General features: G+C 37.2%; 1 protein-coding gene across 3 annotated transcripts in view; it reads right to left on the bottom strand.

The window, feature by feature from the left end:
- Nucleotides 1-1,891: 1,891 nt before the first annotated feature.
- Nucleotides 1,892-23,240, bottom strand: part of LOC106873895 (kinesin-II 95 kDa subunit) — an 81,095-nt gene continuing 59,746 nt past the window's right edge. The window contains exons 20-25 of one of the 3 annotated variants that reach the window (XM_052969706.2): nt 21,684-21,797; nt 15,441-15,543; nt 12,510-12,649; nt 12,285-12,338; nt 5,247-5,339; nt 3,369-3,505 (exon numbers count right to left, since the gene is read on the bottom strand). In XM_052969706.2, the coding sequence (XP_052825666.1) occupies nt 5,273-5,339; nt 12,285-12,338; nt 12,510-12,649; nt 15,441-15,543; nt 21,684-21,797 (478 nt within the window). In that variant the 3' untranslated portion in view covers nt 3,369-3,505; nt 5,247-5,272. Of the gene's footprint in view, nt 3,506-5,246; nt 5,340-12,284; nt 12,339-12,509; nt 12,650-15,440; nt 15,544-21,683; nt 21,798-23,240 lie in introns of all 3 variants that reach the window. The other 2 variants (XM_014921421.3, XM_014921422.3) reach the window with 2 other exon arrangements.

Raw genomic sequence — 23,240 nt, 5'->3', positions numbered from 1 at the left:
TTTGATTTCATTTGGCTTGACGGGTCTTCTTAAGCATGGCATATCACCAATGGTCTCAGTCACTAGTCACTGCCTCCATGAGGCCCAACATTCAAAGACCATGCTTCACCACTTCATCCCCTGTCTTCCTGGGTCTACCTCTTCCATATGTTCCCTCCACAGTTAGAGATTGGCACTTCTTTACACAGCTGTCCTTGTCCATATGCATCACATGACCATACTAACACAGTTGTCGCTCTTGCACACCACATCTGATGCCTCTTATGCCCAACTTTTCTCTCAAGATGCTTATCCTCTGTCGCACATGTACATTGACATTGCACATTCAGCGAAGCATGCTAGCTTCATTTCTTTCAAGCCCATGCATGTCCTCAGCAGTCAATGCCCATGTTTCGTAACTGTGTAGCATAGCTGTTCACACAAAGGTATCATACAGTCTGCCATTCACTCTGAAGGAGAGACACTTTGTTGCCAACAGAAGTAGGAGCTCGCTGAACTTTGCTCAGCCTATTCTTATTCTTTCAGCTACACTCTCTGAGAATCCACTTCCACTACTGACTTGGTCACCTAGATAACAGAAGCTATCCACTACCTCTAGCTCACCCCAATGGCATTTGATGGAGTCCATTTTTTGTGTTTATTGTACTTGTGCACCTTCTACACAAAACTATTTTCCAGTTAACCTTCCTCTGATATTGCTGCACCTCTTATGTGTCCATAGAATGCACTGGGTACATCTTATGGAATTTCTACCTACACTTTTCCTACAGGTTGAACAGGGCCATCTACCTAAAAGTATTTGTGATTTGTCTGCTTTCCTACTTACTAAGACTTTGGTTTTTACTAGGTTAACTCTAAAGCCCATTGATTCTAGACCTTGTTTCCACACCTGAAATTTCTTCTCTAGTTTTGATAGTGATCTAGCTATAAGAACGAGGTCATCAGCAAAGAGGAGCTCCCAGGGACAGCCTGTCTTAAATTCCTTTGTTATTGCCTGGAGGACTATGATGAGCTGGAAAGGGCTGAGGACTGATCCTTGGTGAATCCCTACTTGTACTCTGAATTCATCACTGTACTTATTGCCAACTCTCACCTGACTGCATCCCTGTACACGGCTTGTACAGCTCTCACTAACCACTCATCTATCCCTAGTTTCTATATTCACCACCAGATAAAGGATCAGGGAACCCTGTCAAAGGCTTTCTCCATGTGAACAGAGGCCAAGAACAGAGGTTTATGTGTATATATATATATATATATATATATATATATATATACATATATATATATATATACACATATATATATATAATGTGTCATTCACCACTGCTTGACAATTGGTGTTGGTGTGTTGACATCCCCGTAACTTAGCAGTTTGCCAAAAGTGACTGATAGAATATGTACCAGGCTGTAAAAATAAGTACTGAGGTTGATACATTCAGCTAAAAAGTTCTTCAAGGCGGTTCCCCAGTATGGCCACAGTCTAATGACCAAAACAAGTAAAAGATAAATATGCACACACGCACACATATATATATACACACACACATGATGGGCTTCTACACAGTTTCTGTCAACCAAATTCACTTACAAGGCATTGGTCAGCCTGGGTCTATAGTAGACAACAACTGTTGTCTACTATAGCACAGTAAGACTGAACAGTGAGAGTGAACTCAAAACATTGTGGCTATAAGGCAAACTTCTAAACCACACACCCATGCTTCTGTTTATATACACCATCACCCTTTAACATGTTTTCAATGCTGGCATGAGTTTGATGGTTTGACTAGAGCTGGGAAGAAGCTGAAGAGCTACACCAAGTTCTGGTCTGATTTGGCTGGATGCCCTGTAGTTAATGATAAAGGAAAGATTGAGAAACAACAACCAGAACAACAACAAAAATTTAATTTATTGAAAGTTGGTTTCGAAAAACAAAAACAAAACAAAACCAATGTTGAATAGTATGACATTTTTTAAAAACAATTTAGGTATATATATATATATATATATATATATATATATATATATATATGCACACAGGCATACATAATATACACACATTTATATGCTTATATATATATATATGCATACAGGCATATACAATATACACACACATATGCTTATATATATGTATATATACACACACACACACATATATACACTCCCAGGCATACATATATGCACATATAATAAATATAATGTATATCACACACATGCACGCACACACACCTAACCCATGCTAGCATGGAAAAAAACGGACGTAAAATAAAGGAACATTTGTATGTATATATATATATGTCATTATATATATATATAGGATTGTGTGTGCTTGTCTGTGTGTATGTGATTTGAAGAACATGTCTTGTGTGCTGACATGTCTAAGAAAAGCAACATGACATTCTTTAAAGCTTCATGTTATCTTAAATTAAATTGACAATGAAAGTAAAGAGTCAGGAGAGAGAGAGAGAGAGAGAGAGAGAGAGATGGATAGAATCAGGCTATGGCAGGTGTCCATGCACATAGGTATGTTTATATATATATATATATATATATATATATATATATATATATATATATATGTATATATTGTGCATTTTACAAAGCAGTTGTCATACAGCTGATAATAGATTAAATGAACATAATGCAAAAATATGCATATATGCACATACATACAATCACTCGTGCACACACACATAAACAAACAGTTATACTGGTAGTTTTCAGCAGCATTGTAGCAGGCCATAAATATGATATAGAGAAGAATGCAGCACCCAGACTAGAAGACAATTGGACAGCAGAGAAGGCTCTAAGTCATAAATAAAGTGTAATATATATATATACAAGCTACACTTGGTACGGTGCAGCAGCTACATTGACTGCCGCCGCTGCCGCTGTTGCTGCTGCTGCTGTGGGCAAGCTATGTTCAAGGGAGAAATATTGTCAATGGATTCTAGCACAGCAACACTAGGAACAATAAATAGAAGAAAGGGAACGAGAGTACAGGAGGAGGAGAAGAAAGCAAGCCAGAAGAGTTTGAAACAGGAAGTTTGCAACCAGTCATTATTACAAGTTTGGGGTTGGTACGGATGGAGGAAAGGAGTAAAATGGGGGTGAGGGCTGTTGCGAAGCAGTGTACAGGGCATTGGATAGTCACTTTTCTTGCTTTAGTTTTCATTCCTCGGAATTTTGGGTGGAAAAATAAAAAATAAATAAATGTATAAATAAGATGAAAACAAATAAATAGGAGGGAAAACAAAAAACTGGAGAAACAAAAACCAAACAAAAGGAAACAAAAAACAGAGGATTTACACTGCAGTATCAGTGTGAAAGGGGACAACAGTCAACAGTCTGTTTTATAAAGGGGCAGCAAACAGCAGGCTAAGATGGCACTGGAATGCAGGCAAATGCAGTTAATGTGGGAATCTACTTGGGGACAAGACCTCTAGATGTAGGGTATAGTTGAGATCCTTTTTTGTTATTATTAGCTCCTCCAGCAGTCTTTGGTCTGAAACAAAAAAAAAAAGAGTTTTCTTTTATTAAATGGTAACAACAACAAAATTGAAATATATATATATGCATATATGTTTATATATAACGATGATCACTAAAGTGGACATTTAATGTGCTAGAAGAAGATCACATGTTGTGTCTACTAAGACCTAATAGTTCTCAAAAGAAATTCAGTGAAATACCAAACTGTATGCGGGCAAGACTGAAAATTACATACACAAAATTGTACTTTTCACTGTCTTGCCCGCATACGGTTTGGTATTTTGCTGAATTTCTTTTGAGAACTATTAGGTCTTAGTAGACACAACATGTGATCTTCTAGCACATTAAATGTCCACTTTAGTGATCATCGTTATATATAAACATATACTTTAATCCCCTAAGATCTCAGATATTTTTTCTGAATCTCTCTGATTCTTTCACTGTGCTAGGTAATAAATCGATATTAATTAATATCTAAGTTTTTACCCTATGTTTTAATATATATGCATATATATATAGAGAGAGAGAGAGAGAGAAAGAGAGAGATTTTGAACTTAGTGGACAGTGAACGCAAGCCACTTTCCACTTGGGAAATGTAACAGTAATTGCATGTATGGTGAGAAGAGGGGAAACAAAATGGAAGACACAGCAAAAAAAAAAAAAAAAAAAAAGTAATTTATGAGTCAGTTAAAGAAGTCAAGGCATGTCAGAAACACAAATGAAGATGTCAAAATCATTCTGCGTCTTTTGTAACTTTCATTAGATTTGTGTTGGATTTTTGTTTAATTTTGATGAACTAACTAGCTACTTGTCATCACATAATGACACATGAAGTGAGAAACAAAAAAAAAACAAAAAAAAAACAAACGAAAATTCATATTTAGCTGCACACACACACACAAAAAAAGAGACAAGACTAAATTTATGTAAAAACATTACATACACGGTGTTCTATAAGTGAATGTCATAAACCAAGGTTATTCAGACAATGTTAGTTAAGTGATTTAATACAGGAAATGTTAATACAATAAAACTATGAGTAGGACAAGGGCAACAAAAAAAGTGTAAAATATGAAGAAGATAAGTTATGAAGAACAATATAACCATGATGCAAACACAAGAAAGACAGTTCCAAATGTACATGTGTGTATGTGTGTGTATATACACACATGCACACAAATATAGACATATGCAAATATATACATACACATACAATTATGTACATTTGCATATATGTATACACATACAAATATGCATATATGTGCATGTATGTGTGTGTATATGTATATATATATATATATATATATATATATATAAATATATAGTTTTAGGGAAAAGAACCAAGTTTATAAATTGATTTTAATTGAGTTTTTACTTGTAATTTTGGATTTTGTCCCTAATATTATTATATATATATATATATATATATATATATATATATATATAAATATATACACACACACACACATACATAGACATATGCATATATTATATATACACATATACAAACATATACATATGTACATACGCACACACAAATATATACATATGGATAGATGAGTATATGAAAACATTTAATTAGTTAGCTTAACTAATGAGTCAAACAATCTGCAAAGGGTTGCACCTCCAAGGCAATGGTACTGAAAAATGTAAATAAGAAACAGCAATACATATTAATTGTTGATAGAGGCACAGCAAACCCAAAAGGACACACTGCAATGCAGGAGTTTGCCAATGACAAAACACACAGTTACCTCTGAGTGTGTCCTGAAGAGGTGAATCACATGATGAACATGAGAATCATAAGAAAAGCCAACAAAACCAAGGTCATCAAGAATTTGGGGGAACTGCAACACAAGTATGTCAAAATTTGTCATCATTTACTTCATTAAAAAAATGCCTGCATAATTAATTACTAGTATGGAACATGTAAATTTGTTATAAATAGCAAGGAAAACAATGACTAAATAATGGTTTGAAATTTGATCCATAAAATATTTTAAACACACACATACACATCATTATCATCATCATTTGCCACCCAATTCTTCCAGTGTCAACTATTGTGCAAGATCCAACCTTCACCAATGCTGGACAAGAAAGGGTCTTCATACTTCCTTCAAAAGTGTCCAGAGAACCTTTTAGCTGTAGACTTGCACATATACAATTTGCACGAATTTCCTGTTCTTTTAACAGATCTCTCATTCATAAGTTTCTATAACTCTTCTGTATGCTAAAGAGAAAGTTGCTATCATTTGTAATAGGTTGTTTGATGTCAGCATAATTGTAGAACAAAAAGATAGCATACACAGTCTGCATGCAAGGTTTATTCACTGCACTGCTACAGTATCAATTGTAGCAAGGCGTCCTTCATCCTACAGCTTACATTCATCTTGCAATGAAGCCTCCTGCATCATCCAGTATTGAGTAGCGAGCCTATAAATATATTTGTTGCTTGTTGATTATTAATCAACTTGTAAGGGTATATTTGAGTGCAGGATTAACCTAAACATTTCTTAGGTTTTAGCAATAAGGCTTTTCAGCTGATAGGTATTAGCCACAAGGAAAGAAGCAAAGACACATTTGAGGACCAAGAAGAATTTTTTCACTTCCCACTGAAGAACTGTGATATCATTCAAGCCCAGCCCACACTGTTGTAACCATGGCAACTGCTAATACCAACACTACTTGCATATTAATGAATGATCAACCAGAAAATAACAAAAGCCTAATGCATATATCTCCTATCACCACAGTTTGAGTCATTTCTCACAGGAAGCTACTGCTTGATTTCTATGGCTGAATGTTCTCCCAAATGCCAATGCTCTTGAACTGAATTGTCTTTACAACTCATCTAATTTATGAAAATGCTGGTAGTCAAGTAGAAACACAACCAGTGAAGAGGGTGGTGGTTTATATTTTGTCACTGGTGCAGTACAGCATTCATGGGCAAGACTAAACACTTAACACACCAATAAAATTGTGCACTTAGCTGGGTAGAAAACTCACAAATCTGTGTAACAGCAGAAGCACTGCAAAACTGACATATCATTTGTTACAGTGCTGAATTAAACTCCTATTATAACTATAGCATGCAGGAGAATAGACTTCAGCAAGCTAATTTGCTGAAGATACTTTTCTTGAAGATGGAGACATCACTAAAGTCCCTATGAGCTACAGGGTTAAAGTCTCATATATCTGTATTATCTGCACCTTCTATTTTATTTTCCATTCTTAAGAGCCCTTTGAAGCCAAATTTCAATGTAAATAAATACTCTTTCATCATATAAAGATCTAAAAATATCCTCTTTTATTTTTCCATATCATATCTGTGTCCCAAATTATCTCACTACTGTCATTGTCTTACAGACTATGCTTTGAAACTGCCTATACATTCTTCAGTGGTAGATGACATGATACTGGCTATAGTTTATATATACGCATTCTACAGGAGTACCTTAAGCCTAGTAGGTCAATTCAATGACCTGCAATGCAAGCAAAAGAATGGTTTACTTCTACATAATGTGGCAAGAAGACTGAAAAAGTTTGAAATTTTTTTAATGTTTGATAAGAGCAATGATTTTTATCACCTCCAATATAACTTTCAGAAAACAAGTTAGCCAACCAACCAGATAGGAAGACTGATAGACAGTGCGTCTGGTTATTAATGGTGACATGTGACTTTAGGTTTACAGCAAGGAGAATAGAAAGATCTGGAATTTCACCTCTTCCATACAGAGATGAAATGACCATGTAATTAAGATATCAGGCTACCAGCTGAAAGGTCCTACTACAAATGTTTTAATGTCTGTGTGCCAAGCACAGCTTCAGTTTACCTAGCTAGAGAATAAATACCAGTTTATCTTGAAAATGTTATTTGTGACAGATTAGTGCCTTTATCTAGGTGAAAATTAATTCTCTCATCCACTGATTATTGTAGGTTGTATATAGGTTTCATAAACTTTCCAAAAGGGCTTTGAAATTTTATAAAAGCCAGGTTCTATACTACACTGGTAAATATTATAATGTGTGTGTGTTTGTGTGTATGAAATAAAGAGATGGTGTGGTGAGTGAGACACGTTCCATATTAAGGGGAACAAGAAGCAGAAGTATGTAAAAGAACATCTGGGGTGAGGTAATTAGATTGAACATTAGAAGGATGGACTCCACAAACTAGATGATGCAATATTAAAATAAAACAAAAGGACACTGTATAATAGACCAGTTCTGTATTGTAAGGAGTTGGTGATGGTAATAAGTATTAAGGAGTTTGATTATGAAAACTGCATGTGTGTGTGTGCATATGTGTATGTATTTATATGATCACCCAAACAGTACTATATCTGTCATGTAATCAATTTATTTATTTACTTCTCTGCTAACTCATTAGTTGACAGACCCTTCATTGATTTAGAAGGTTGAATGTAAATTTACGGACATTTTTTGTTTATTCACGAGACATATTTCATTGCTTCCTGTATCCACATGGCTCATTGTCTAGTTTGTACACACGTTTCACAGCTTTGTTTGCACAACATCATCTCAGTATCTTTATATAGCACACACACATTTAAAACATTTGTTTATTTGATGTACTAAAGTGTACTCTCAAGAATTTTCATGTCATAAACTGCTGTTAACCCCTTACACTAATCTCTTTCCTTTCCTTGGTCCTTCCCTCAGTAGTCTATTCAGCTACTCTCTCTCTCCACTATCATCCTCTCACAACTATAAATATGCCCCTTATACTTTATCACCATGCCTAGAATCATTACACTCATAAGGATTAGTCTTATACTTAATTAAATTAATGACTAAATTTGTTTTAATCAGAGTACTTATTATTACTGTTACAGAATAAAAATCTAGTCTTGCACTTCATACCACATCACATATATAACCCCATCATGCAGTGGTTGATTTAGAAGAGTGCAGTGGTACTATCAAAGAATGTTGTATCTTTTCTGTCTGTATAAGCTTGGAGGCTTTAGTGGTGATCATAACAGAGCTAATCTAAGTCTACTTGGTTAGTGCACTCCAATATCAGTTCTAGATTTAAGAGTAGTTATTGACAACATAGATCACTGTGTGAATTCAAATGAGGTGATTGACGTAGTGCTTGTTACAACATCAGAACTATGATCAAAGGCATTCCAGCCATGACTATCCTGTCTACTTCCAGTAATAATATTTAGAAGACCGCATACAAAGTGTGTAAAAGTTGTGTGTTTTGTGTTTGGATGGGAGAGATTTGATTCCAGGTTGGAGATGTTGATTCCAGGTTTTGATTCCAGGTTGGAGATGTTGATTCCAGGTTTTGATTCCAGGTTGGAGATGGAGCAATGTTCTGGTGAATGGTAGATTCAGCTGCTCATACATGAACGAAAGATGAAGATAAAACAGCTATACATGAAGTTGATAGCAGTGAAGAACTGAGCCCTTAACATATCAACATGATCTTTAACTTTACAGAGAACTTTTTGAATTTGCTATCTGTAAAAATATGTTGACACTTATAGCAACCGGTACAGTTATTTTGGGAGTAAAACATACCTTCAAGAGTAACCGTATATCCCATAAAAGGAGACGCTTAGCTCTACTTGCATGGTGTTTAGCGTATGAAATATAAATTACTTTCTGGTTAGGACATGACTAACATTTCTCGAATATCTGATATCTACTTCTGTCAACAGGGTGAACAGAAGTATATAAAAATGTTCTTCCAAACAACAATGTCTGTGATAGATTTGTATTTAAGATCTACAAGCTAAAAATACTCTGGGTATGTTATGACTATAATTTTGTAATTACATTAATTACATTTGAAGCTTTCTACAGCATATTTGTTTAAGGCCATTGTCAAACAGGGTTGATCATGTATCTGTGCTAGGAAAGTGGAAAGTTTCTCTCCAAGGTACAGGCCTGAACAAAAGCTTTGTTTTTGTTTTTCAGTGGAAGAGCTAGCAGTTGCCAGTGTAGCAAGCCTCCTCTCTCTATGCTGCCAATGTTGCCTTAGGCAAAGGTAAACATCAAAACAGTTTGGTACAGTGTTGTCACAGGTGAATAACAACATAAAGAGCCAGAACAAATACTGCAAGACAGCTGTCTGATGCTCTGACATTTCTTTACATCCACTACCCTTCAATGGTATTTTATTTTATCAACTCTGGAATGATGAGAGACAAAGTTAACCTTGATAGGATTTGAACTCAGAATGTAAAGAGCTGGGACAAGTGCCATCACTATTGAGTGTATGTACAAGGTACAGGTATAGCTGTGTGGCTAAGAAATTACTTTCCTGCATGTTGTTTTGAGTTCAGTTTGCATGGCAACTTGAGCAGCCCCAGGCTGACCAAAATCTTCTAAGTGGATTTGGTTGATGGAAACTGAAAGAAGCACATTGTATGCATGTGTGAGTGTACACACACATACATATAGTGTCTACTTATTTTGATACCACATGTTAAGTGTAAATGCACAGCTCAGTAATACAAGGGGTAACATTTGTTTCTTATCTTCTGTGAAAATATGTCTGGTCATGAGGTAACAGGTGAGAGTTGGCAACAAGGACATCTACCTGTAGAAAATCTGTCTCAATGAATTCTGCCTGATTGATTGTTGTTCCTCCATCATCATCATCATCATCATCGTTTAATATCTGCCTTCTATGCTGGCATGGGTTGGACGATTTGACAGGAGTTGGCCAGGTAGAAGACTACCCCAGGCTACTGTGTCTGCTTTGGTAGGGTTTTTACAGCTGGATGCCCTTCTGAACATCAACCACTCTGCAGAGTGGATAAAGTTTCTATCACCAACTTTTAAACAGAAAAGTAAAGGGTAAACCCTGCTATCAGACAAGCAGAATTATGTCTTAGTATTTTATCAAGAGGTACAATAGCACATCAGCATCAACAAAAGCAAGATTCGAACTCATGACTATGTGGTCAATAGTCCTGCATAATGAATATGTAATTGTCTTCTTACACACCACAATGAACAGGATTAGAATTGAAGGGCCTTAGAGTTAACCTAGCTAAAACCAAAGTCCTAATAAGTAGAAAGGCAGACAAACCACAAACTCCTTCAGGTAGATGGCCCTGCTCGATCTGTAGAAAAGGCGAAGGCATAAACTCTATAAAATGTACCTAATGTAAGATATGGACACATAAGAGGTGCAGTAATATCAAAAGAAGGCTAACTAGGAAGATAGTTTTTGTATGTGCCAGATGCTCAGGAGCAATAAACACTGAAAATGTGCAGAGAACAACTTCTGCCACATTCCAGGGAGAAAAACTAGAAGTAGTTGATAGCTTCCATTACCTAGGTGACCGAGTTAGTAGCAGGGATGGGTGCTCTGAAAGTATAGCTGCTAGAATAAGAATAGCCTGGGCAAAGTTCAGAGAGCTCCTACCTCTGTTGGTGACAAAGGGCCTCTCGCTCAGAGTAAAAAGCAGACTGTATGACGCATGTGTACGAACAGCCATGCTACATGGCAGTGAAACATGGGCCGTGACTGCTGAGGACATGCGTAAGCTTGCAAGGAACGAAGCCAGTATGCTCCACTTGATGTGTAATGTCAGTGTGCATACTCGACAGTGCCTTGAGAGAAAAGTTGGACCTAAGAAGCATCAGTTGTAGTGTGCAAGAGAGACGACTGCGCTGGTATGATCATGTGAGACGAATGGATGAGGATAGCTGTGTGGAAAAAGTGTCACAGCCTAGCGGTTGAGGGAAACTGGAAGAGTTCGAACATTAGGCCTCACCTAGACCTTTGGAAATATGCTGTGCTTGAAAAGACCTGGTAAAGCCAAGTGAGACCATAACCTTTGGCCTATGCCAGTGGTGTAACCAGCCCCCTTTCTTTCATTGGACACTAAACTCTGCTTGTGAAGACATGTTGAGGCAAGTGAAATCGAAATCAAATTCGATGCCAGCACTGCATGACTGGCATCCGTGCTAATGGAGCACTAAGAGCACCATCCGAGCATGATCGTTGCCAGTGTCACTGACTGGCCCCCATGCCGGTGGCATGTAAAAAGCACCATTCGAGTGTGATCGTTGCCAGCATCGCCTTACTGGCACTTGTGCCGGTGGTACGTGGAAAACAACATTCGAGCGAGGGCGTTGCCAGTACCGTTGGACTGGCTCCTGTGCAGGTGGCACGTAAAAAACACTATTTGAGCATGGCCGTTGCCAGTACCACCTGATTGGCCCTCGTGCCGGTGGCACATAAATGTACCCGCTACACCCTCGGAGTGGTTGGCGTTAGGAAGGGCATCCAGCTGTAGAAACTCTGCCAGATCAGATTGGAGCCTGGTGCAGCCATCTGGCTCCCCAGTCCCCAGTCAAAACCGTCCAACCCATGCCAGCATGGAAAACGGACGTTAAACGATGATGATGATGATGATACAAATGTATACCTACATTCATATTTATAATCCCAAGCATATATACATGTAGTATGACAAAAAAACTGGAAAATATTAAAAAAAAAAGTTTGGGTAAGTCACGAACAATCCCATGGGTTTTTCTTAATGATGTGCCTAACAAAAAATTACCATCAATTTTTTTAGTAGTACAGTCCACCTGATGATGATCCCTGTCTCATGTGGTCTGCATCTTGAAAAAGATTACCAATGCCTAGTTTAGATGTTATCAAGATTCATTAAGTATGTGTATGCATATGCATGCACGTGTGTGTGTGTTTGTTTGTTTTAGCAAGGTAAATCTAAGGAAGCTGTTGTAATGAAAACCTAGTGAAATGATTTCCATAGAATGGTTAAACTACGTACCTGTCTTTTGATATTTTCTCTTTTTTCTTAGCTTTCATCTTGTTTAATGCAGGACTATTGAGGAGGAAAAAAAATGAAAATATAAATTCCAATATCCGATTGGTGTAAAATAAATTCAGTGAAATTCAACAAAACAGAAAAACAAAATTGAAATTTGGAAAATATCTTTGACCCTGGTGGGGAAAAATATAAGATATTGCACTGAATTCATTGTAATTTACTGACCTCTCAATTATGTCTATGTCTTGTTCCATCTTGAGTGCAGCATCTAATGCAGCCTGCACTCTAGGCGCAACCACAGGGCCTTCATATTCAGATGTGGTTCTTGTTGGCATATCAAGTTGTAATTGAAGAATGTTTTCACCCTGTTAAAATAGAAATTATAATCTTGTAAGAGACATTTTAGATTATTGATTTAAAAAAATATATAACTTTAGGAAAACAAACTTAAAAATAAAACATATTTGAAAAGTAATATATTTGTTAAAAATTACTGCATCTAAATTACACTGAATATTTTTTTAAGCTTGTTTCAGTGAAGCAGTATTCCAAGAAGTGGTATATCCACACAATTTAGCATCAGGTCATTTGTTTAAACGGATCCAAGAAGTAAAGATATAATCAGTCAAACTATATCCACATTAGGTTTTTTTCTTTTTTACCAAGTAATATCATCTTCTCTGTATAGCTAATTACCACTCCCTCTTTTCTGTACTACTCTCAATATGCATGCATCGCTCGTTCTTATCATACCATACACATATTGATCATTCCTACCCCTGTTCACCATTCACTACCTTCATCTGACTCCCCTTGTTTATATCCACTCCATTCTCCTCTCACACTTTTACAACCCCACCAATGGTAAGTATACTTGGGTAAAATTGTACCTGATGGTATTGGTAACTATGCAAAGAAACATAACTCATTTGAATGGCAGGTACACAAAAATAAAAAAAAGAGAAGCTGCATGTATAACACATAACTTAGAAGCAGCGCTACAGATGTACCAACAGACATGAGATTGAAACATAGCCGACCTCACGCGCTTCTCATGAGGAATTCCGGAAGAAGCTTCGTGAGACCACTACTGAGACACTTCCGAAAAAAAAAGAAAACCGTTGGAAAACAGTTTATAGCAGGGACGCCATCTAAGAAGATCTGAAGAAGGAATTGTAATTCCGAAATATCATCGGACTATAGATAACCAAATTACAACAGGTATATAGTCCATTTTTTGTTTTATAGTGCATTGTTGCACCATTCTAAACTTTTTATTCTTTACAAACAATACACAATGCTTCAAGCGAACTACAATACTCTATTTTATTTTGTAGCAATCATGGTCATGGCCAATGCCAGTGACAAGTGAATGGCACCCATGCTGGTAAGGTGCCTTGTGCCAATGGCATGTATAAAGGCACACCTGTGTATAAAGGCACCCATACTTGTGACATGTAAAAGGCACCTGTGCTGGTGATATGAAAGAGGTACCCATGCCAGTGATTTGCTAAAGGCATCCGTGCTGGTGACATGCTACAGGCACCTGTGCCAGTGACATGCTACAAGCACCCGTGCCAGTGACATGCTACAAGCACCCGTGCCAGTGACATGCTACAAGCACCCGTGCCAGTGACATACTACAAGCACCCGTGCCAGTGACATGCTACAAGCACCCGTGCCAATGACATACTACAAGCACCCGTGCCAGTGACATGCTACAAGCACCCGTGCCAATGACATGCTACAAGCACCCGTGCCAATGACATACTAAAGGTATGTGTGCCAGTAACATATAAAGGACACCTGTGCCAGTGACACATAAAAGGCACTCACGCTGGTGACAGGTAAAAGGCCAGTGACATGTGTAAGACATCTAGTAGACTTTGCAGTGGTTGGTGTTAGGAAGGGCGTTCAGCTGTAGAAACCAAGCCAAAGCAGACTGGAGCCTGCTGCAGTTCTCCAGCTTACCTGTTCCAGTCAAACTGTCTAACCCATGCCAGCATGGAAAACAGACATTAAATGATGATAATGATAAGTTATGGTAATTATACTTGGGCTCAAATTTTACCTGATGTTAACTACAATAGGGCAAAGTTATATCTGATACCAATGGTAAATATGAGAAAGCCAACATATGAAAGTATTACAAGCAACAACAGTAACAGCAATAAATTCTATTGAAATCTACAACTAGAGGGTAAAGGTTAACATACTAGGAGAGTTAAAACTAATGCTCATAAATTTGCCAGGAATATTGTTACCATTGCTCAGTTCCAGGCTCGTCCTGATATAGTAGAGCCATGATCAAAGGTATTCTAGTTTTGTATATCTTGTCCTTTTGCATATTAGGCATGTGTCTTTCCTTTTTTTTAAAGATGGTATTGTTATTTGAGGGACATTTGACTGCTATTTCTAGTAGGTTGAATGGCTCATACAGGAATAAAATATTTCAACATTTTAACAGAAATTCAGCTGTGTGTGAGAGAGAGAGAGAGAGAGAGAGCGAGAGAGAGAGAGAAAGAGAGAGAGCGAGAGAGAGAGAGAAAGAGAGAGAGCGAGAGAGAGAGAGAAAGAGAGAGAGCGAGAGAGAGAGAGAGAGAGAATTTCAATTCACGTTTTTTTGCTTCAGTTTGAAATTTCATAGAAAATGTGTGTGTGTATGTGCCTGAAGAGATGCACATGTGAGTGTGTGTGTGTACCTGCACGTAATTGAAAAACAATTTCATAGCTGGAATTCAAATTTCATTAAAATTTTTGTATGCTTAGTTTTTTTTTCACTGGATTTCAAGTTAAAAAAATTTTCAGTTTTTATTAATCTGAAGTTTCGAGGGAGGGAGAGAGAAGGGGAGAGAGGGGAGGGATGGAGGGAGGGAGAGAGAAGGGGAGAGAGGGGAGGGATGGAGGGAGGGAGAGAGAAGGGGAGAGAGGGGAGGGATGGAGGGAGGGAGAGAGAGGGATGGAGGGAGGGAGAGAGAGGGATGGAGGGAGAGGACAGACAGACAGACAGACGGAAAAATCGTTTTCATCTTGGAACTAGACACAAGATAGAACAAGTAAAATATTAAAAAATGTACAAATTTAATACAATTAAAATAAAACAAACCTACACAAGTGCAATCATTAAAATGAAGAAAAGAAGCAAAACAAACAGACCTTAAATCGAGGGTTTCCAGTTATAGAACCAAGACGGGCGTATTCTGCTACTGGTCGCCGGTTGCCAACAGCTGATACTGGCCGTTTAGCCATTGTCTGTGTGCTAAATAAAAATAAAGAAATAAAATAAAGAAAAATGGGATGTTGCTGATCAGAGATGTCCTGGGGTTAAACAGCAAACACATTATCATGAAAATCCATAATTTACAATATAGCCATGCCATGGTGTTTTCTGGAGATATTTTACAAGGTGTAGTAATCATGGTCGAGGCCAGTGCCAAGTGAAAGGCATCTGTGCTAGTGACATATAGAAGGCACCTATGCTGATGATGCATAAGAGGCACCTATGCTGGTGACATGTAACAGGCACTTGTGCTGGCGATGCGTAGAAGGCACCTATGTGTGTGTTTGTATGTGTGACGTGTTTATGAATCTAATAGAGAAGATACTCTTTTACTTGTTTTAGTCATTTGACTGTGGCCATGCTGGAGCACCATCTTTTAGTTGAGCTAATCGACCCCAGGTCTTATTCTTTGTAAGCCTAGTACTTATTCTATCGGTCCTTTTGGCCGAACTGCTAAGTTACGGGGACGTAAACACACCAGCATCGGTTGTCAAGCGATGGTGGGGGGACAAACACACATACATATATACGACGGGCTTCTTTCAGTTTCTGTCTACCAAATCCACTCACAAGGCTTTGGTTGGCCCGAGGCTATAGTAGAAGACACTTGCCAAAGGTGCTACGCAGTGGGACTGAACCTGGAACCATGTGGTTGGTAAGCAAGCTACTTACCACACAGCCACTCCTGCGCGGTGGAGAAAACTTTTTACATTGCCTGCAGGATTCAAACATTACCTTTGCTGAAAACCATGTAGCTGTGCTAACTATTATATCAAGATGACATTACAACTATGACTGTCATAATTAATAGACTTGACCTGTGCAGCTAGTTTTAAATCCTACACTATTTACATCTTAAAAAAAATATCTTGCGAAGCAAGGAAGCACACAAATGGTCACTCGACCTGCAAGAAACAGCAGCCAAGTCTCCCTTATCACATCCTACTATTTAAAGAATAAAAGAAAAAAAGTTAATGTAGTCCCTCATATAATGTCTGAAAATATATAGGATGATCCTGTCTTTCATCATAGATCTGGTTGATCAAGGTTAGCCTGGGATTAACCCTTTAGCATTTAAACTAGCCATATTCGGCCAAAATATTCTACCTGTGTTATGTTCAGACTGGCCAAATTTGGCCCTCACACCTACTCTATAATGTCATTCTAAAAAGAAACTACCATGTCATCAGAAGCTTGAAGCTACAGGATAAGTCATGATTAATTCAAAGCAATGCGAATAAATAAGCATTGTATTTGACAGAATAATCTAAAGGGTAAAATAACAACAGGCTGTCATGGATATCCATAATTTACTCTCCAGCCAAACTACAAAGACAAAAAAGGTCAAGTTGATATGCTACAAGATGGCCCACTCAAAGATCTTGAGTACCAAATGACTGCACTTTGTATTGGAGTGGTGCATTTAATTCTGTTAAGCACGGATTCTTAAAAAAAAAAATCCCTTTCGATTGTATTACAAAGATAAGAAATTCCACCTCAACCTTTCGCAACAAGCATAAATACCCACATTCACATTCTATAGGATACTGCTTACACAGCTGGAATGGTGCACAAGCTCCACATACATGCATTCTAGGTCACATCTATGAAAGAAAACAATTTGTTTGACAACCACATTCCCTCTGCTCTTTTGAACAAGCCAACTCTATGATACTGTCACCCTAACCCTTTTGTTATATTTCTGTTGAAATACACAGGCTTTGCTTTGATTAATTTTGAAAATAACAAAGAATTTAGTAAAATTACTTTATCATTCTTGAGCTGGTTAACATAAAATTTTGGTGAAAGATTTTAATTCAGATCATTTTGAATATATTTGCAGCACAAAACCCATCTAATACCTCTGCCTTTTCTCTTCTCGTGATAATTGTCACTCCTTAGGGAAAACAAAATATTGATTTCAAATTCTGGCACAAAGCCAGTAATTTCAGAGGAGGTGGGTAAGTCGATTAAATTGACCCTAATGTTCAACTGGAACTTATTTTATTGATCCCAAAGGAAATGAAAGGCAAGATCAACCTCAGCGGAATTTGAACTCAGAATATTAAGATGGATAAAATGTTGCTAAGCATTTTGCCCAACATGCTCATGATTCTGCCAGCTCACTGCCCGCCTTAGGGAAAAAAAAAAAAATTTTGCTGGTTCTTTCTTTCTCCTTGTTTTCCCTTTCAATTGTAACAAAGATACTAATCAGCCCTTATAAAAGAATGACTTACTCAGGTAATGTCATCCACATAAGAAACAACACTTAAGTTAGTTTTTAACATATATAATGCAGGGGACATTAAAATGAAAACTAGAAATAATGAAGTGGTTATAAGACTGAAATGAGTTGGGAGTAGTCCCCCATACTTGTCAACATAATTAAAATATTAGTCACTGGTTAATATTGTCTATTCCTTACAACATAATTATCTCTAGTTAGCTATTTTGACACTCCCTGCATTGAATATGTTAGCACTAACCTAAGTGTTTGTAAAAGATTGTTTAGTACATGAGTCTACAAAATAATTTCTCAGAGAGCATATAGAAAAATGGTCTTTAACCTTAAACATACATAATACTAATTAAGTTAGACATGTTAATGAATTTATAAAATATTACTGAATATGATAGGCGTAGGAGTGGCTGTGTGGTAAGTAGCTTGCTTACGAACGACATGGTTCCGGGTTCAGTCCCACTGTGTGGCACCTTTGGCAAGTGTCTTCTACTATAGCCTCAGGCCGACCAAACCCTAGTGAGTGGATTTGGTAGACGGAAACTGAAAGAAGCCTGTCGTATATATATATGTGTGTGTGTATATGTTTGTGTGTCTGTGTTTGGCCCCCCAACATCACTTGACAACCGATGGTGGTGTGTTTACGTCCCCGTAACTTAGCGGATTGGCAAAAGACACCGATATAATAAGTACTAGGCTTACAAAGTATAAGTCCTGGGGTCGATTTGCTCGACTAAAGGCGGTGCTCCAGCATGGCCACAATCAAATGACAGAAACAAGTAAATAGTAAATAGTATGACTAAAGACAACATATCAACAAAATCAAATATGTCTCTCTGGTTTGAATTAAAAGCAGTGTCTTCAAAGCAATGGCTGTTTAAAATGTTAATTAGTTACAATATAAAAATAATTATATATTAAATGAGGTGGTGGTAGGATATGAAAGAAATATTTCAATCACTTTGTTGCATTGTTGTCTTTATTTCAATTATCCTTAAATCGATTAACCCTTTTATTACAAATCTGTCTGAGGCTGCCCTGGGTCTATGACATCAACTTTCTGTTTTAAAGTCAATCTAAATTAGAATCTTTCATCAAAATTTCATGCAAATTTTTGTTTTAAATACCAGCTTAGTAACGACAAAGTTATTTTATTAAATTCTTTGTTATTTTCAAAATTAATTGAAACTGTATTTCAACAGAAATATAGTAACAAAGAAGTTAATGTTGAAAACATATTCAACAAGTATCATCAAATATAGAAACCAAGAAGGTAGTGACATAATAGAATGTTGATTTAACAGCATAAAGTGATAGCAAAAGATTAAAATAAATGTGAAGGGTAGCAATCATGACAAACCAATCATTTTATATGAAATAATGTGTGGGAAGTCAGGAATATTAGTACCAAATAGCAATCTTTATACACTATTTATACATTATGTACTTATTTCATTGACCTCAAAAGGATGAAAGGCAAAGCTGACCTTGGTAGAATTCGAATGCAGAATGTAAAGACAGACAAAATACAGCAAAGCATTTTTTCTAGCAAGCTAACAATTCTGCTGGCTTGCTGTCTTATGCTATAGTTATAAAATGGACAATCAGCATTAAATGTTTCAGGTGGCAGGTGCTGTAAGTGAGAGCTCAAAGTAGGCAGGAGGCATTAATAAAATTGCTTCATGTCACTATGAGACTATCCATAAAAGAATATCTTAACAAAAAGTACTTGCTTACACTTACACACACACAACTTGGTAAATACACAATTGAATTTTTATACAATTGTAATTATATACAAGTGTACAGAGACACACCTATTATCATCATTATTTTAAAATCTGCTTTTCCATGCTAGCATGGATTCACTGAAAGTTTTAGAGGCAGTATTCTACAGCCAGGTGCCCATCTTGTTGCCAACCCTTGTTTTGAAATAAGGTACTTTATCCCACTTTTTCATACGTCCAAGTCTTGATGCATGCTTTGGTTATGAAAGACATAAAAAGTATCACCAAACCAGCATCAATGCAAAATCACACAGAGAAACAGACACACATATGTATAATATACATTATTATTACTATTTTATATACTCTTTTACTCTTTTACTTGTTTCAGTCATTTGACTGTGGCCATGCTGGAGCACCGCCTTTAGTCAAGCAAATCGACCCCAGGACTTATTCTTTTGTAAGCCTAGTACTTATTCTATCAGTCTCTTTTTGCCAAACCGCTAAGTTACGGGGATGTAAACACACCAGCATCGGTTGTCAAGCGATGTTGGGGGGACAAACACAGACACACAAACATATACACACACATACATATATACGACAAGCTTCTTTCAGTTTCCGTCTACCAAATCCACTCACAAGGCTTTGGTCGGCCCGAGGCTATAGTAGAAGACACTTGCCCAAGGTGCCACGCAGTGGGACTGAACCCGGAACCATGTGGTTGGTAAGCAAGCTACTTACCACACAGCCACTCCTACGCCTCTATATATGCATGTAAAATAGACATCTCCACATATTAGCTCAATCACCAGAAACAAATGCATGTCATGTAACACCGGCACAAACACTCGTCATTTAGTAAAAAAGACTTCCTTCGATCATGAATGACCATGGGGTTGCACCTACAAAGTTACCCTCCGAGGTACAAATCTGGAAAAGGTTGTTTATGGAAGACTAGCAACCGCCCATGCATACCAGCCTCCTCTCCCCATGCCACCAATGTTATCCATGGGAAAGGCAATGGCCAATACAGCTTGGCACCAGTGACGTCGTCACTCATTTCTACAGCTGAGTGAACTGGAGCAATGTAAAATAAAGTGTTTTGCTCAAGAACACAACTCACTGCCCAGTCTGGGAATCAAACTCACTACCTCATGATTGTGAACCAGATGCTCTAACTACTGAGTCACGTACCATCATTCAGTAATGAACTCTATAACACTGAATGAATAGCAGAAATCATTCTACCTTTACAATAGAATATTTGATGCATTTTTGATCTTCACTCACTAATGGCTTGTGGTTGTAAAATTTATATTCATTTATATATCATCATCATCATTTAACATCCACTTTTCCATGCATGCATGGGTCAGACTATGTTAGTTGAGCAGATTTTCTATGGCCAGATGCCCTTCCAGTTGCCAACTCCTATCTGTTTCCAAGTAAGGTAATACTGGAAGATTGGAAACAAAGGACACCATCTGCTTACATCTATCACAATGTCATAGCAAGGAAACAGTAACATACACACAAACACACATTTACATATATAATGGGCACCTTTCAGTTTCCATTCACCACATCCACTTGCAAGGCTTTCGTTGGCCTGAGGTTATTATAGTAGACACTTGCCCAAGGTGCCATATAGTAGCACTGAACCTATAATCATGTTGTTGGGAAGCAAACTTTTTACCATATAGCCACATCAATATATATGTACTGAGGTTGAAAGACAAAGGGAAAATGTACCAGATTAACTTCAAAATATTAGCCATTGACTGAATTAACTCTTTAGCATTTAAACCAACCAGATCTGCTCTCTCACACCTACCCCACAATGTGATTATAAAAATAACCATTCATATTGAAATCTCAAAGCCACAAGATAATGCATGATTAATTCAAAACAATGTGAATAAATAAGCATTACATTTGATATAGCAATATGAATGTAAAATTATCAAGCATCAAATTTCATGTATTTTTAGAATGAATTGGATATTATTTACTTTTGGCATTGAATATTTAATATTTTTAGCTTTAGTTAGAGTAGGCACTTCCTACATTGTCTGAAAGAGGAAACACCTTTTGAACACACCATACAAAATAGGCAACGAAATTTGAAATCTAAAACATTTATTACTTACTTGGATTTAGTAAGAGGTTGCAGTTTCCAAGTGTCCTCATCTTCATCAAAATAGGCACGGTTCATGACTTTATTCTTCTCCTCATGCGGAATGAAATTTTCTATGATTAGTAACCTGAAAGTGAAAACATTAGCACAGAAAGTTTAGCCATAGAAACATACCCTTCCAGAAACTGTAGGAGGTTAAGCTCTATTTAGGTTTTAATGGATCTTGATTCAGGTTTGACATATGACTGTCCCAGTTGATCAACCAACGAAAGAACTACCTACACATTGTCTTATAAGGTAAGTGGCTGAATAAAGTACAAACACTTGCATCATCATCATCATCATCATTTTTATGTCTGTTTTTCCATGTTTGCATAGGTTGGACAGGTTTTCTCCAACACAGCATCCTGCTATTTTTTTTATGTTCCATAGTATCTTAATGTATCCTACATGTCATCTTCACATAAACTCAGTAGTGTGACACTGTATATCAAAGACAGCACCTTTGATTGATAGTGAATTTCCTTCCCATAAATTTTCATTTTACTCAATTTCATTTACATGGAAGATGCAGGTGTAGCTGTGGTTAAGACACTTACTTCGAAACCATGTAGACTCAGGTTCAGTCCCACTGCACAAAACCATGGGCAAATACCTTCTATAGCCATAGGTTGACCAAAACCTTGTGAGTGGATTTGGTAGATGGAAACTGGGAGAAGCCCAGTGTATAAAAATTGCTTTAATAAATTCCATGTGACCCTTGCAAACATGGAAAAGTGGATGTTAAATGATGATGAAATGATGAAGAGTGTGTGAGTTGTAAACAAGCATTACAATCTTACAAGCGAATATTGTTCATTTCCAGTCTATTATGAAAAACATATCTAGCCATGTAGAAATATTACCTTACTTTGAAACAGATGGGTGGGGGGAGGTGACCAGGGAAGAGCATCCAGTTGTAGAAATCCGCCTCAATAAATTCCTCCAGACCCATCAACGTCATATGTTGTACACTTTTGTAGCGCATTAATGACACTACAAAAGTCTTTCTTATTAAGTGCGACTTCTCCTACCCAATGAAGTTATAGCATTACTTTATTCTAACTTTCTCATAGGGTTTCCTTGGTAGAGATATTAAGGTGGTTTGCCATTGCATTCCACAACTGGATGGCCACTGGTCCACAAGGAGCTCATCTGCCCCTTGACAGGTTTTGCTTTTAGTCCTGCGGGGTGTCCAGACACCTTCCTCACAAGAACAGCAAGCTACCCAAGTGGGGTAGCTGGTTTAGTTGCAGACGACTCAACCCTGGAACAGGTAGTACTGATTTACATGGTACCAGTTGCAGGTTTCATCAGCTTGTGATGAGATGCCTGACCTGACAAGTCTCTAACCCATGCAAGCATGGAAAAGTGGATGTTAAAACAATGATGACAACATTGGATTATTGGTTCAAAGCGAAAATTTGGCAGAAGATATGTACCAAGGTACTATACATAAGATTGAATTTAAAGGACTTTGTAGTTGAGAAACAAACATCTTAACCTTCACATGGTTATGCACCCATAGTTT

This window comes from Octopus bimaculoides, chromosome 7 (genome assembly GCF_046866305.1).
Source record: "Octopus bimaculoides isolate indiv1 chromosome 7, ASM4686630v1, whole genome shotgun sequence".
NCBI classification, from domain to species: Eukaryota; Metazoa; Mollusca; class Cephalopoda; order Octopoda; family Octopodidae; genus Octopus; species Octopus bimaculoides.
Note: the sequence above shows the minus strand (reverse complement) of the source record. Positions and strands in the feature narration are given on the sequence as shown.